At 42.2% G+C, this 16,624-nt stretch overlaps 1 protein-coding gene across 1 annotated transcript in view; it reads left to right on the forward strand.

Annotated features, from left to right (window-relative positions):
- The first annotated feature begins 578 nt into the window (after positions 1-578).
- LOC139041527 (ATP-binding cassette sub-family D member 2-like) overlaps positions 579-16,624 on the forward strand; it is a 29,045-nt gene continuing 12,999 nt past the window's right edge. Inside the window, exons 1-3 of the mRNA XM_070494145.1 lie at positions 579-630; positions 1,862-2,030; positions 2,768-2,862. Coding sequence (XP_070350246.1) covers positions 1,892-2,030; positions 2,768-2,862 — 234 coding nt within the window. The 5' untranslated portion in view covers positions 579-630; positions 1,862-1,891. The remainder of the gene's footprint in view (positions 631-1,861; positions 2,031-2,767; positions 2,863-16,624) is intronic.

The raw sequence follows: 16,624 nt of genomic DNA on the forward strand, positions 1-16,624 counted from the left end.
TTTTTTCAGACACTCTTGGCCCACTCCACCCTGCATCCTGGTCTACTAACTCCTTGCCTCCTGCTTTTCTTTAATTGACCTCTACATTTGGTTTTGGACTTTTTATTTTTTTATGCAAATATATTTAGCCAGGTTTCTTTTGAATCCATATTTTGTTAATCCTTAGCTCTGTTTTCCTCTGCTTGAGAACTCAGGAGATTTTTGTGGATAACATTTGAGAAATTACCCTTTAAATAGCTATAACATTAACATATAGAAATGCGATACTAATCCAGCTACAGACCTCTCACACAGTAGAAACACGGTAGAAAGCTTTTGACAGTAATATGCACTCTTTTACTGCTTGTTTTGCACACACAAAAATCTTACACAAATGTCAGCATTGTTGTATTATTCCACAATTTATTGTTTAAGAGACATTTACTAGTGACCTGCCTCGCTTATTGGTACCAGTTTCCTAGTAAGCATTTCTGTAAGGGAATGGTTTTTGTGCTTTCCTTTTCACTGAGAAAGATGGTCTTGACAGGAGATGAGTCACCTTTCACAGTACCCTGACAACAAGGTGTTCTTTTAATAGAAAAACAGCAGGAGATTCAGCCTAAATTGGATCACTGGCAGGATAGGAGCAAGGTACCACTCTATTGAGCCTTATGGACTAAAGCAGAGATTTATCTCATCTTATCTTTAATCTCACCTAGAAAAAAGTCATGTTTAATGTTTTTCTTTGGGCATATAAATCATGTTTGGCTTGAAAAGAAGCTGAATTGTGGAATTTGGACTGAAAAGGAGTTGAAGCTTTTCACTGAGCTCACTCCCAATTTTGGTATCCTCTAGCAGGGATATTTTCTCTGCCAAGCTTAGGAATTTTGACAATCAATTTGACTCAGAAACATTCATTTCTAATAAGAAAAAAATGTATTTTTCTTCTATTTAAAACCTATTTTAAATTGAAAAAAGATATCAAAATAAAGGATCATAATTTCATTGAATGAACTTAAGCTTTTCACAAAATTTCTAATTTTCTGGAAATGAAATCTGTCATTTAAACGAGTCAAATCAGAAATTTGACTAAAGATTTATTTATTTATGAAGATTTTATTTTTTCCTTTTTCTGCCCAAAGCCCTCCGTACATAGTTGTGTATTTTCAGTTGTGGGTCCTTCTAGTTGTGCTATGTGGAACGCTGCCTCAGCATGGCTTCATGAGCAGTGCCATGTCTGTGCCCAGGATTCCAACTGGTGAACCCTAGGCCGCTGAAGCAGAGCGCACAAACTTAACCACTCGGCCCCGGGGCTGGCCCCAAAAGATTTATTTTTTTAAGATCGGTACCTGAGCCAACATCTGCTGCCAATCTTTTTTTTCCCTTCTCTCCAAAGCCCCCCAGTACATAGTGTATATTCTAGTTGTAGGTCCTTCTGGTTCTGCTATGTGCGATGCTACCTCAGCACGGCTTGATGAGCGGTGCTAGGTCTGCGCCCAGGATCCAAACCAGCAAAACCCTGGGCTGCTGAAGTGGAGCGTGAAAACTTAACCACTTGGCCGTGGGGCCAGCCCCTTGACCAAAGATTTTTAAGTCTCACTAATATTCTGAAATCTTTACATTTCGTTTTTAACCCTGACTTGAATGAATAATTTTTATGTGTTTTATAATCCCAATCAAACTTACATTGACACGTTGCTATGTTGCTCTCTTGATAAGCTTTTTACCATTACTTGTTTTAGTTATCAGATATGTTATTTATTTTTCATGTATAATAAAATAGGATCTTTAACATTAAATCAAAAAGCTTATATGATTGCATATTTTTTTAAGTCTGTCTTGAGTTTATTAACCCTATTTTATTTCTCTGTGTTGGTTTTAGATCACTGAATTAGCAGGCTATACTGCTCGAATGTACAATATGTTTTGGGTCTTTGATGAAGTGAAAAGAGGCATTTATAAGAGAACTGCTGTCATGCAAGAGTCTGAAAACCATAGCAAGAATGGAGCTAACATAGAATTATCCCTCAGTGATACGTTGGAAATCAAAGGTATTAGACTCAAATGTTTTTATATTTTTCCTGTATTTAAGTGTTTATCAACAGAACTAAAGTTTTTTAGAAGCTAGTCTTTAACAGATAAAAGAAACCAACATTTATTTATTTAAATAGTTATTCCTAAACTTAGTATTGCCGTTTGAGGAGTGGTGACTAACATTACCATTAAAAAAAAATTGTTACCTTTATTTAGAACAAAATTTCTAGAATTATTTTTGGAAACTGCACATATGGCAGAATGAATTGTTTGCTTTTAAAAATCAAATAACAGAATTAGAACTAATGTCATATTGTTCTTCATCATCCTATGTTTTTAAACTTATTTGGTTATCATATTTTTACAAATTATATATAAATGTCTTAATTCCCTTTTTGGGGCACCGTGTTTTTTCTGTAACAAAGGTTAATTTAGAGAAACAAGTAGTTGTAAAGAGTATGGCTGGGTTATATCAGATAGAGTTTAGCTTTGCTCTCATTATGATGTTGACATTAGATTATTGGTAAGTAATGTATCTGAGAAAGATTTTCCAAGTAGATGTGTCAAAATGTCCAAATTTACGTTAAACTTTTCTTTAGATATAGATATCTATATTTCACTTGGTTTTCTGATTTGTTACTGTGAATTATCTTTATAACGAATTTATCTATGTTGCATTATACTTTAAGTTATTTACGTAATTAACAATAACGTGTGATAGCTTTTGTAACTTAAGTCGTTCCTTAACTTATAGGAAAAGTTATTGATGTGGATCATGGAATTATTTGTGAAAATGTTCCCATAATTACACCAACGGGAGAAGTGGTGGCTTCCAGGCTAAACTTCAAAGTAAGATGATATTCAAAAATCTTCTGATTGTTGCCATCACACTAATACAAAACAACACAGAATTCATGTACATTTGTTAAATACTTGGAGGAGCATATGGAAAGGAGGGGAAATCAAGAAAGGTATGCACAGTGGCTCAATTACAAAAGCAGTTACTTCCTCAGAAAGCAGAAAGAAAGAGAAATTTGATGTCTGCTGCTTTATTGCCAGGATGAAAATTAAAATTACAGTTCACTGAGAGCCTATACAAGGTTCCTAAACGGTTTTTCACACTGGGTTTTCCCTCATCTGAAAAAACAGGCCAAGAGATTGTGAGGATCCATAATTAGTGTTTTAATCCATTTGGCAGGACTCAGTGTTTTTCACGTTCTGTGATACTGGGATCTGCGTCTTCACTGTCATGTGTTAAACCTTTAAATCTTGCCCAAAAGTCATGTCGTTACCTAGAGAATCCTTCTGTGAATGCCAGGCAGGTTGCCATCTTTCTGCTTCCGCCTCCTCACCTTTAAAATGGGGAGAATAACGGTAACCTACCTTTTGGATGGGAGGATTAAATGAGACAGTTGGTGCAAAGCAGTTGGCACAGGATCTGGCACGAAGTGAAGCCTTCAATAAATTATGATGACAGTAGTTTCGATTCCCTTCCAGTCGGAATATAGTTTAGTTGAAGTTAGTGGCTATGTCACAGCTGTGTCTCAGGCTGGTGTCTGCCGCCCTGAGCTAAGCCGTAAAAATCCCTAGAATAACTTTGCAAAAGCCTGTTAGCCTCTTGAGGCTCCTACACTTCTTTATTTTATTTTGTTTTATTTTATTTTGTTTTATTTTATTTCACTTTATTGCAGGAACAGTGCATTCTAACATCACGTGGCTTTCAGATGTACGTTGTAATACATTTCGAATTCTGTGTAGATTACGTCGTGTTCACCACCCAAAAACTAATTATAGTCCGTCACCTCACATGTGAGCCTCATCGCCCCTTTTGCTCTCTCCCCTCCCCCCTCCCCCTACGGTAACCACCAATCCAATCTCGGGTTGCTCTGTGCGTGTTCGTCATTGTTTTTATCATGTACTTATGAGTGAGATCACACGGTGTTTGACTTTCTGCCTCTGATTTATTTCACTTCGCATAATGCCCTCAAGGTCCGTCCACGTTGTCACAAATGGCCGGATCTCATCGTTTCTTAGGGCTGAGTAGCATTCCATTGTGTATACATACCACATCTTCTCTACCCATACTTCCCTTGATGGGCACCTAGGTTGCTTCCAAGTTTTGGCTGTTGTGAATAATGCTGCAGTGAACCTAGGGGTGCATGTGTCTTTCTGCATTGGTGTTTTCAAGTTCTTTGGATGAATAGCCAGCAGTGGGCTGGCTGGATCATACATATGGTAGATGTATTCTTAGTTTTCTGAGGATACTCCATACTGCTTTCCCTAGTGGCTGCACCAGTCTGCCCTCCCACCAGCAGTGTAGGAGAGTTCCCTTCTCTCCACATCCTCTCCAACACTTGTCTCTTGCCTTGTTAATTAGAGCCATTCTGACCAGAGGAAGGTGACCTCTCCTTGTAGTTTTGATTTGCCTTCCTCTGATCGCTAATGATGTTGAGCACCTTTCCATATGCCTGTTGGCCATGCGTATACCTTCTTTGGGGAAGTCACTGCTCAGATCTTTTGCCCGTCTTTTTAATTGGGTTGTTGATTTGTTGTTGTTGTTGAGCTGTATGAGTTCTTTCTGTATTTTGGATATAAACCCCTTATCCGATACATGGTTTGCAAGTATCTTCTCCCAGTTGTTAGGTTGTGTTTTGGTTTTGTGGATGGTTTCCTTTGCCGTGCGGAGGATTTTTTTTTACTTTGATGTAGTCCCGTTTGTTCATTTTGTATTTTGTTTCCATTGCCCAGTCAGACATGGTACTTGAAAATAGGCTGCTAAGACTGATGTCAAAGGGCATACTGCCTATGTTTTCTTCTAGACGTTGCATGGTTTCGGGTGTGACGTTCAAGTCAGACCCGAGGAGGCTGCAGTTCCCCCGAGAGCGAGCGTGTGGGCGGGGCCCCAGGAGTTCTCCCAGGAGGGTGTCCCTGTCCCTGTCCCGGTCCGCAGTCCACTGCCCGAGGTGGGGGGAGGGGGGGGCGGGGCAGCGGCCGGGGAGCCTCTGGGGGGCGGCGCGTCGGCGAGCCGCGGCTGCCTGCGCAGAGCCGAGCCCGGCGGAGTCCGGCCGCGCTCTGCTGCTCTCTCCCGGGCCGGGCTCGTCCGTTCCCCCGGCGTCCGTGGACGCCGCTCCGTGTCCCCGCTGGGCACAGCAGCCCGGGCCCTCCACAGCCACGGCCGCTAGCCTGAGGAGGCCCTCCTTCAGCTCCCGCTCTTCCTGCTCGCCGGACACGGACGACCGGGGCGCCTGCGAAGATGATTCCATCTGGGAGAGGTCCTTGGGGGCGTGGGGCGTGTACCTGGGGGCTGGTGGGAGGCGAGGCGAGCCGAGCCTGTATCTGAGGAATAGGCTTGTGCGCCAAGAGGTGCCCGTCAGGTCGCGCGACAGCTCTGGGGCCCGCGGAGCGAGGGGTCTCTTCGTGCGCTCACGTTCATCGAAGGTGCGGTGTGTGCTGGGCACGGGGCCAGCCCGGGGATGCGGTCCCCGGGAGTCCTGCGCTGAAGCGGCACACGTGGTCTTGGCTCCTTGGAACCAAGTCTTGCTGGAAGGACAGACGTGAAGAAGATAGTGACGTTGGTTTCGATGGGTTCTGAGGAGTGCAGCTCTCCCCCTTTATGGGATTGTTAAGGCACCTTCTAGTTTTAGTTTATTTGTTGTTGTCTTTTAAAAGAAATTGATCAGATCTCACGGTATTTCTGTGCTGTGTCCGTTTCTGCCTTAATATGTGGCTTTCTAATTCTAGATGTTTGTTTTTCTTTTTTTAACATCTTCCAATGCGTGTTTGAAATAATTAAATGTGGAGTGTTGTGCTGTATTTTTTCTCCTTCATGTTTTTGGAGGAGCAGAGGAGAAATTTTGAACGACTGAAATGTTATGATTCAGTTTGTTTTCTTCTTGCAGTAACTTTGTATGGAATTATTTTTTCCTGTTCCTGGATGTTGTATGGACAGGGTTCCTAGTGTGAGAGAGCCCACTTCTGTCAGGATGGTGAAGCGCAGTTTCTTTAAACATAACGCAATCGGGAATTAAGGGGTATATTTTGTTTCTCTTTCCTTTGTGCAAAATCCTTCCTATTCCCTTTTTCTTTCCTTCCATCCTCTTTCCTTATGGCCCCGTCTCGGAGGAGCACCGCCTCTTTTGCCAATTTCTGGTTCTCCCTTGGAAGCAGTGCTTCTCCAAGGCTGACACCTCCAGAGCCTTTCCCCTTGCAGCAGCGTGCTCGTGGCCAGTGCCCAGCACTACCGAGTCCTTCGCCTGTGTTGCGGATTTCAGCAGGTAGTGTTGGACTTCCTCTTTTGAGGGTGGTTTGATGTGTTTTATCTGATTCCTCCATGACCTTGTCCTTTCCATGGAGTCTTAAACCTTGTAATCCTCCACTCTGCCAAAGGCTTTCAGTAGTGGTCGGAGCTGGGCTGGAAGTTGGCATTTCTTTCTGAACTTGCAGGTCATTTGAAGGTTGTGGTCGTCTTGGTCATCTTGTGACGCTACAGGCTTGCTTCTATGTGGCTTCGTTGGTTCTCCTTGTTGACTGTATGATTTGGAGGAGGTCGATTGTATGACTGTGGAGAGTTTTGGATTCAGGGAGCTGTCTTGATCTTCCAGACACTGAAGGCTCTCCCAGAGTTCTTCCCGGTATCGATTTTCCCAGGCCTTTCCCACACGTGATGTTCTTCCTGTTGTTTTCTTGATCCGATGGTATTTCCATGCCAGTTTCATTTTTAATTGATGGATTGTGTCCTTGCTGCCTATTGGTCATCTGTATTTCTTTCTCAGTCAATTATTTATTCCTACCCCTTAGCAGTTTCTTAGTTTGGTTTTGGGAGCTCCTTCTTCACTGTGGATATTAACCATTTGTCTATTTTACGTGTTGCTCATATTTTTTCTGAGTCTGACTCATCTTTTAACTGTGTTTCTAGTATTGTTGCTAGATGGAATAGTGTATCTTGGGAGTCTTTGCACATTAGTGTAAATCCTTTTGTTTTTGTCTTCACTCGTGGGTGAGAGATTGGGTATCGAATGCTTATCTCACACAGTTTTGTCCCTCGTCTCTGTCCACGCTCATTGCTCCATGTATCCTAGAATTGCAGATGAGCAGTCTAATTCCAATGTGACCTTTTTTTCTCTTTCTTCCTAAATCCCTAGAGAATTTTATTTATTCTTGAAGTTCCAAAACTTTCTCAATATGTGTTATGGTCATATTTTTTTCTCATCAATTTGGCCTCATATCTGATGTGTTCCTTTTGATGATCGGGGCCCTCCTTGAGCTGCAGAAAGTTTTCTCTGAGATGTGTTTAAAGATTATTTTTCTCATCTGCTCTGCTCTCTCCCTCAGACATGCCAATCATTCTTCTATTGAAAATCTTTTTCCATCTCTGGAATCTTCTTCTTATTTTCTCTCTTTTCCTTTATCTCCTTCTTTCTGAGAGAGTTTCTCAACAATGGCTTCAACATCATTGATTCAATTCCCAGTGATGTAAAAACTGATCTTGATTGTTTCTAAGCTGCATGTAATCTCAAGGGAAATTTTATTCTTTCCCAAATACTTTCTCTTTATCTTTTTGTCTATTTCTCCCTTGCCACCCTCTCCTTTTACAGCTCAGTCTCTCAACTTATACAGGTTTTCATTTCTTGCTTCATAGAGCAGTTTCCTGAATTTTCCTGAGAACACAAACACAGCAGAAGCTTTCTAAAATATAGTTCTGTTTCCTCAAATAGAAGTCTTTCAAGGACTCTTCTCCTGACTTTTCAGCTGAACGTTTCTATGTTCATGCTGTACAGTCTTGAAGAAAAATAAGACAAAGACATATGGCTGAGATATATGTTCTGATTTCCACGTCGGCGTATTCATGAAGGAGCGAGAAATGGACAGTCTTTTCCTATTAGTTAGACGTGATTTCTACTTAGTTCCTATCAGGTTGCTGTGTGATCTTTTCCTTGTTCCTGCTCTGAAGTTGGAGAGCTCGGTGATGTGCACAGCCTTGAGCCACATTTCTAGTTTATTTTTTTTATTTTTATTTCTTTCTGCTGATGAAGATTCGTCCAGAGCTAACATCTGCCCCCAATCTTCCTATTTTATTCTAATTGAGGTCAAAACAGTTTATAACATTGTGAAATGTCAGTGGTCCGTTATAATTTGTTCGTCACCGTATCAATGTGCCCCTTTACCCCTATGCCCAGCTCCCTCCCCTCTTCCCCTCTGGTAACCAGTAAACCGTTCTCTTTGTTCGTGTGTTTACCTTCCACGTATGAGTGAAATCACATGGTGTTTGCCTTTCTCTGTCTGGCTTATTTCACTTAACATAACACCCTCAAGTTCCATCCATGTTGTTGTGAATGGGACAAGTTTGTCTTTTTTTATGGCTGAGTAGTATTGCATTGTGTGTGTGTGTGTGTGCGTGTGTGTAAATATATATATGTGTGTGTATGTACGTATATGACATCTTCATCCAGTTGTCAGTTGATGGGCACTTGGTTTGCTTCCGTGTCTTGGCTATTGTGAATAATGCTGCAAGGAACATAGGGGTACATAAGTCTCTCTGAATCATTGATTTCCAGTTCTTTGCTTAAGTACCTAGTCATGAGATAGTAGTGAAGAGACTGTCTTTTCTCCATTGTATGTTCTTGGCACCTTTGTCAAAGATTAGCTGACCATAGATGTGTGGTTTTATTTCTGGGCTTTCAGTTCTGTTCCGTTGATCTGTGTGCCAGTTTTTGTACCAGTACCATGCTGTTTTGGTCACTATGGCTTCGTAGTACATTTTGAAGTCAGAGATTGTGATACCTCCGGCTTTGTTCTTTTTTCTCAGGATTGCCTTAGCAATTCGAGATCTTTGCCCCATATGAATTTTAGTATTCCTTGTTCTGTTTCTGTCAAGAATGTCAGTGGGATGCTGATAGGGATTGCATTGAATCTGTAGATTGCTTTGTGTAGTATGGACGTTTTACCTATGTTTATTCTTCCAATCCATGAGCAAGGAGTCTCTTAACATCTCTTTAAGTCACTATCAATTTCTCTCACTCATGTCTTATAGTTTTCTTTCTATAAGTCCTTCACTTCCTTGGTTAAATTTATTTCTAGGTACTTAATTTTTTCAGGTATACTGGCAAATGGAATTATATTTTTGAGTTCCCTTTCTGTAAGTTTGTTGTTGGAAAGCAACTGAATTTTGTAAATTGACTCTGTACCCTGCAAATTTACTGTAGTTAATTATTTGTATTAGTTTTCCAGTGGATTTTGGGGGGTTTTCTATATACAAGCTCATGTCGTGTGCAAACAGCGAGAGTTTCACTTCTTCACTCCCTATTTGGATTCCATTTATTCTTTTCTCTTGCCTAATTGCTCTGGCCAAAACCTCCAGTACTATGTTGAATAAGAGTGATAATAGTGGGCATCCTTGTCTCGTTCCTGTTCTCAGGGGGATGGTGCTCAGTTTTTGCCCATTGAGTATGATATTGGCTGTGGATTTGTCATATATGGCCTTTATTATGTTGAGGTAATTTCCTTGTATCCCTATTTTTTTTCATAGTTTTTATCATAAATGGCTGTTGGATCTTGTCAAGTGCTTTCTCTGCATCTATTGAGATGATCATGTGGTTTTTATTCTTCAATTTGTTGATGTGGTGTATCACATTGATTGATTTGCGGATGTTGAACCATCCCTGTGTCCCTGGTATGAATCCCACTTGATCATGATGTATGAGCCTTTTGACGTATTGCTGAATTCAGGTTGCCAAAATTTTGTTGAGAATTTTTGCATCTATGTTCATCAGCGATATTAGCCTGTAGTTCCCCTTTTTTGTGCTGTCCCTCTCAGGCTTTGGTATCAGTGATGCTGGCCTCGTAGAATGTGTTAGGAAGTGTTCCATCCTCCCTTGTGTTATTTTTAATATCTTCTTTTAGGTTTGTTAACAGTTGCTTTACGAACTTTGCTGCTCCTGTGTTGAGTGCATAGATATTTATAAGTGTTATTATTCTTCTTGATGGAGTGTCCCTTTGATCATTGTATACTGCCCCTCTTTGTATTTCTTTACCTGCCTTGTCTTGAAGTCTACTTTGTCTGATGTAAGTATTGCGACATCTGCTTTCTTTTGTTTGCTGTTAGCTTGGAGTCTCGTCTTCCACCTCTTCACTCTGAGCCTGTACTTGTCATTGGAGCTGAGATGAGTTTCGTGGAGGCGACAAATTATTGGATCTTGTTCTTTAATCCGTCTTGCCACTCTGTGTCTTTTTATTGGAGAGTTCAGTCCATTTCCATTGAAGGTGATTATTGATGTATGACGGCTTAATGCTGTCATTATATCACTCATTTTCCAGTTTTCCTGCATTTCCTTTGTTTCTCGTCCTGTGTGTTTTGGTCTACCCATTGAATTATGCCGTTTTTTATGCTGTGTGTCTTTGTTTTTTCCTCATTTCTTTTTTGTGTCTCTGTTCTGCTTTTTAGTTTAGTGGCTGCCCTGAAGTTTGTATTCAGAATCTCGTGCATAACATAGTCCCTTTTCAGATGACCTCTTCCTTCCTTGGTCTAAACTGATTCAGTCCCTTTCCACCTCGCCTCCTAAGTTATTATTGTCATATCTTATTCCAACTTGTGTCATGAGTTTGTGGTTCAAGTGACAAGATTGTCTTTGTTTTTGGTGTATTCCTTCCCTTTAGCCTAATGCTGTAGTTGAATATTTGCTATCCTGTTCTGATCCTGTCTATCTGTTGGTCTCCTTACTCTGTGTTTTGTGACCCCTCTCTCCCCTTTGTCATTTTTTTCAGGTATGAGGGCCTTCTTGAGGATTTCTTGGTGTGGGAGGATGGGTCTCATGGCTACGAAGTCCCTTAGCATTGTTTGTCTGGGAAAGTTTTAATTTCTCCCTCATATCTGAAGGATGTTTTTGCTGGGTAGAGTATACTTGGCTGAAGATTTTTATCTTTTAAAATTTTGGATATGTCATTCCATTCTCTTCTAGCTTGTAAGGTTTCTGCAGAGAAGTCTGCTTATCTGATAGGGGTTCCTTTGTAGGGTATTTTCTTCTGCCTTGCTGCCCTGAGTATTCTTTCTTTGTCATTCACTTTTGCCAGTTTTACTACTATATGCCTTGCAGTAGGTCTTTTTACTTGGACACATCTAGGAGATCTGAAGGCTTCCTCCAGACACGTTTCCCTCTCATTGTCTAGATTTGGGAAGTTGTCTGCTGTTATTTCTGTGAGCGCGCTTTCTGCTCTATTCTCCTTATCTTCACCTTCTTCAATACCTATAATTCTTATGTTGTATTTTCTCATTGAGTTGGATATTTCTCGGAGACTTTCTTCATTTCTTTTTAGTCTCAGTTCTCTCTCCTCCTCTGTCTGGAGCATTTCAACATGTCGCTCCTCTGTGGTGTCCACACGAGCATTCAGGGAATCTGTATTTTGTTTTATAGCTTCCATTGTGTCTTTCATCTCTAATATTTCTGATTGATTCTTCTTTATAGTTTCAATCTGTTTTGTGGACTAGCTCCTGAACTCGTTGAATTGTTTCTCTATATTCTCTTTTACCTCATTGAGTGTTTTGACAATAGCTCTTTTGAATTCATTGTTGCTTAGTTTACTTATTTCTGCATCCTCAGGACTGAATTCTGGGTGCTTATTTTCTCTCTGGTCTGGAGATTTGATGAATTGCCTGATGCTGGAAGGATGAGTCTTTTTCCCATTGTGATAGTATTCTGTTGCAGTTACAGCATGTTGCCAATGGATGGGGGTCGAGAGCCGTGTATTCTGAGCCCTCCACCTTCAGCGGAGATGGCCCCGTGCAGTGCGGGTCAGGGGCAGGGCACTTTTTCCTGCATGCAGTCCTGGGTTTCCTGATCAGCTCTCGCTATCTCGTCTCCTGTGGTCTTGGCTTGATGAGGTCACCCCTGAGTGAAAGCTTTTGCCCTGTTAAAGGGCTTCCCTTTAGGCCGCAAGGGCCCTAGGGAGTCCTGGGTGATTCCACAGACGCGCAACCCCTCCCCCACCCCTTCTGTCACGGAGCCTCCCTGGCAGTGACCACAGTCTTTAGGGGAGGGAGCAGAGTTCTCTCTTACCCTGTGACAGCTCCTCTGAGGCAGGGCTCCAGCCTCTCCACCCTCTGTCGTGTGGCTGCCGTGACTCTCCGAGGATTTTTGTGCTTTTAGGTTATTTTCTTTTGGAATAGGGTTGCTCCTTTTTGTTGTATCTTGGAGGGGAGAGAGTCCTGGGCAAGCTCACTCCACCATGATGCTGATGTCACTCCATTGCTTGTTTAATCTTGAAGTCAGTTTTGTCTAAGGACGGCAACACCTGCTTCTTTTGTTTGCCATTAGCTTGGAGTCTCATCTTCCATCAGTTCACTCTGAGCCTTTGTTTGTCTTTAGAGCTGAGATCTGTTTCTTGGAGGCAGTATAATGTTGGGTCTTATTTTTTAATCCATCCCACCACTCTCTCTCTTTCTCTCTCTTTTTTTTTTTTTTTTTGAGGAAGATTAGCCCTGAGCTAACATCTGCTGCCAATCCTCCTCTTTTTGCTGAGGAAGACTGGCCCTGAGCCAACATCCATGCCCATCTTCCTCTACTTTATATGTGGGACACCTGCCACAGCATGGCTTGCCAAGCTGTGCCATGTCCACACCTGGGATCCTAACTGGTGCACCCCGGACGGCCAAAGCAGAGCATGTGCACTTAACTGCTGAGCCACTGGCCCGGGCCTACACTCTCTCTTTTTTGATTGGAGAATTCAATCCATTTACATTTAGAGTGATGATTGATCTATGAGGGCTTACTGCTGCCATTTTATCACTTGTTTTCTGGTCGTTCTGTATTTCCCTTGTTTCTTGTCCTTTGTATTTCGGACTGTCAGTTTAGTTTGGTAGTTCTCTAGAATGATTTTCTCCGTATGTATCCTTTGTGTCTCTGTTCTGATTGTTTGTTTAGTGGTCGCCATGAGGTTTATCTAAAAAATCTCATAGATGAGATAGTCCATTTCCTGGTGGCCTCTTCTTTCCTTAGTCTAAAGCAGGTTCCATTCCTTTCTTCATCCCCTTCTAAGTTACTTTTGTCGTAACTTCCGTTTTCTGATGTGAGTTTGTGGTTAAAATGATGAGATTACGGTTATTTTTGATGTGTTCCTTTCCTTTATCTTCAATATTATAATTGGTTGCTATCCTGTCCTGATAGAGAACTGCAGTTTTCTGATTTTGTCTGCCTATTTATCTCTTTGCTCAAGGCTTTTTAAACCCTTTCTTTTTCTTTCTGATATGAGGGCCGCCTTGATCATTTCTTGTATGAGGGAGTCTTGTGGCAATGAACTCCCTCTGCTTTTGTTTATCTGGGAAAGTTTTTATTTCTCCATCATATCTGAAGGATAATTTCGATGGATAGAGTCTTCTTGGCTGAAAGTTTCTGTTTTTCAGAATTTTGAGGATATTGTTCTGTTCTCTCCTAGCCTGTAAGGTTTCTGCTGGGAAATTTGGTGAAAGCCTGCTAGGGGTTCCTTTGTAGGTTATTTTCTCCTGCCTTGCTACCCTTAATATTTTTTCTTTGTCATTTACTTTTGCCAGTTTCACTAACATATGCCTTAGAGAAGGTGTTTTTACATTGATACAATTAGGAGTTCGGTTAGCTGCTTTTCATTTTTTTTAAAGATTTTATTTTTTTCGTTTTTCTCCCCACAGCCCCCTGGTACATAGTTGTATATTCTTAGTTATGGGTCCTTCTACTTGTGGCATGCGGGATGCTGCCTCATCGTGGTTTTGATGAGCAGTGCCATGTCCGCGCCCAGGATTCAAACCAACGAAACACTGGGCCGCCTGCAGCGAAGCGTGCGAAATTAACCACTCAGCCATGGGGCCAGCCCCTCGGTTAGCTTCTTTTACTTGTAAATCCAGTTTCTTCCCCAGGTTTGAGAAGTTCTCAGCTATTATTTCTTTGAACAAGCTTTCTGTTCCTTTCTCTCCCTTCTTCCTCTGGCATATCTATAATCCTTCTGTTGCATTTCCTAATTGAGTCGGATGATTCTGGGAGAATTTTTTCATTTCTTTTTTGTCATAGTTCCGCCTCCTTCTTCTGAAGCATTTCTATATTTCTGTCCTCCAAGCTGCTGCTTCTGTGTTCCATAAATCAGCCCTGTTATTCAAGGACTCCAGATTTTTCTTTATCTCATTCATTGTGTCTTTCATCTCCAACATTTCTGATGGGTTTTTATTTATAGTTTCATCTCTTTTGTAAAGAATTCTGTCTGTTCATTAAATTTTGTTCCTGATTTCATTGAACTGCTTTCCCAAGTTTTCTTGTAACTCATTGAGTTTTTTGTTTTTTGTTTTTTTGGAGGAAGATTAGCCCTCAGCTAACTACTGCCAGTCCTCCTCTTTTTGCTGAGGAAGCCTGGCTCTGAGCTAACATCCATGCCCATCTTCCTCTAGTTTATACGTGGGACGCCTACCACATCATGGCTGCCAAGCAGTGCCATGTCCGCACCCGGGATCTGAACCAGCAAACCCTGGGCCGCCAAGAAGCGGAACGTGCGAACTTAACCGCTGCACCACCGGGCCGGCCCCTCATTGAGTTTTTTAATGATAGCTATTTTGAATTGTCTTTCATTTAGATTGTAAATTTTTGTGCCTTCAGGACAAGATTGATTTCTGGGTGCTTGTCATTTTCCTTATGGTCTGGAATATTAAAGTGCCTTTTTGTACTATTTCAGGGAGTGGATTTGTGCTTCCCCTTAGTGGAAGTATCTGATCGCAGATTCTACCTGCTACCAGTGGGAGGGGCAGGAGCTGTGTATTCTGAACCCACCGCGATCCCTGGCATCTGTGCCTGTCCTTTGGAATCTGTGCTGACTGGGCACGTCTGCCGTTGCCCGCTCACTGCTGCTGCTTTAGAAATGTGTGTGCATGCGCTCTGGTAGGAGTCCCTTCCTCTGGCTGAGCTGGTGTGTCAGGTGGAGGGAGAGGCGCTTTGTTTTGCATGCAGAATCCTGGGGGCGTTCTGCTCTGCGCTTGCTGTCTCCCCCCCTGGGGTGCTTGCTTGATAAAGATGCCCCTGCAATTCCTTGGCCTCCTCTGTGTGGGGCTTTCCCACAGCTGTAGGCAGCTCCAAGAGTAAAGGCGTTCCTGCGGAGAGCTGCCCCTCCCCGCTCTCCTCACAGAGCCACATGCAGTCCTGTGCCCTAGATCACCGTCAAGGAGGAAGAGGAGATCCCCTTACCTCCTTCCACTTCCTCCCGGGGGTACAGCACCTCCACCTTCAAATGTATGGCTGCCTGGGTCTCTCAGACGTCTGTTGTGTCGTGTGAATGTTCTCTGTTGGTTTATGAATGTCCTTTGCATTGTGTCTTGGGGAGAGAGTCTAAGGGAAGAGCTCACTCCACCATGATGGTGGATGTCACTGGTTTTTTGTGGGTGTGTATGTGAGCTGCCATTAGCATGGCAGATGGGTGGTGTAGGTCCATACCTGGGAACCGAACCTGGGCCACCGAAGCAAAGTGTGCCAAACTTTAAGCACTAGGCCACTGGGGCTGGCCGCCAGATATCTAGTTTAAAATAGCCAAGTGTCATGAAACATTCTAGTTTAAAAAGTCACTCATTCTTTAAAATAATAACCTGATGTCTAAGAAGAGATATTGAGATACCACTACCTTATTGTCTTTGTACAGTATTTAAAACTCATTCCTGGATGGGCTGTTTCTGCTTTCGTGGCTAAAAGCTACAACTTCACTATGGCCGCCCCACAGCTCCTTTCCTTCCACATGCACATTTCAGCTCACGACTGATGCTGCATGAGGGTGTTACAGACTCTGAATCCTCTACTAAATAGTTTCCATACTGAGGGAGCTTTGAATTCCTTCGCTCTGATGAAAGAAAGTCTATGCTTGTGACATTTCTTGAAATATTTTACCATGAATGGTTCCACCAGTCTACTGTAAGCTTTAAAGGTTTAACTCATGGAAGTTCTTCCGGTTTTCTAGCAGGTAATGGTGAAATATTTCTGGTTCCTAGTGCTATTGAAATTCTCTGTCTACTCTTGAGTTTTTACATCTAGGTGAGTCTGGGGAATGGCTCATCAGAAAGTACCCACTTGCTATTCATGATTCTGAGCTAAGTAGATTGTGAATCTGTCGCTCTGCTGCATAAAATTCTCCAAGGGTTCCCAACTATGTATAGTGTCAGGTAGAAAAGCCCCTCAGAATAGCATGTGAGCTCTTTACAATCTGGCACAATCCTATCATTTCAGATTCATGTGTATTCACTTCCTGCCATAGATCTCAGACTCTCGCCACACTAAACTATTGATCTCTTTCTCCAAACCTGTCAGGAAATTTCAGACCTTTCTACTTCTGCTCATATACTCTTCCTTCTGCCTGTAATGCCTTGCCTCTAAGTGGGAATTGATATTTGTCCTTCACAGTGGAACAGAAATAGCACCTCCTTTTTCTAGTATTTCCAATGCCCAAAGCAAAATTCATGACACCATTTTCTTTGGCCCCGTTGCTGTGGCCTAAATGTTGTGTCTCCCCAAAATTCCTTTGTTAAATCCTAAGGCCCAATGGGATGGTATTAGGAGGTGGGGCCTTTGGGAGGTGATTAGGTCATGAGGGCAGAGCCCTGAGGAATGGGATTAGTGCCCGTATA

This window comes from Equus asinus, chromosome 22, assembly GCF_041296235.1.
Source record: "Equus asinus isolate D_3611 breed Donkey chromosome 22, EquAss-T2T_v2, whole genome shotgun sequence".
In the NCBI taxonomy this organism is placed as follows: domain Eukaryota; kingdom Metazoa; phylum Chordata; class Mammalia; order Perissodactyla; family Equidae; genus Equus; species Equus asinus.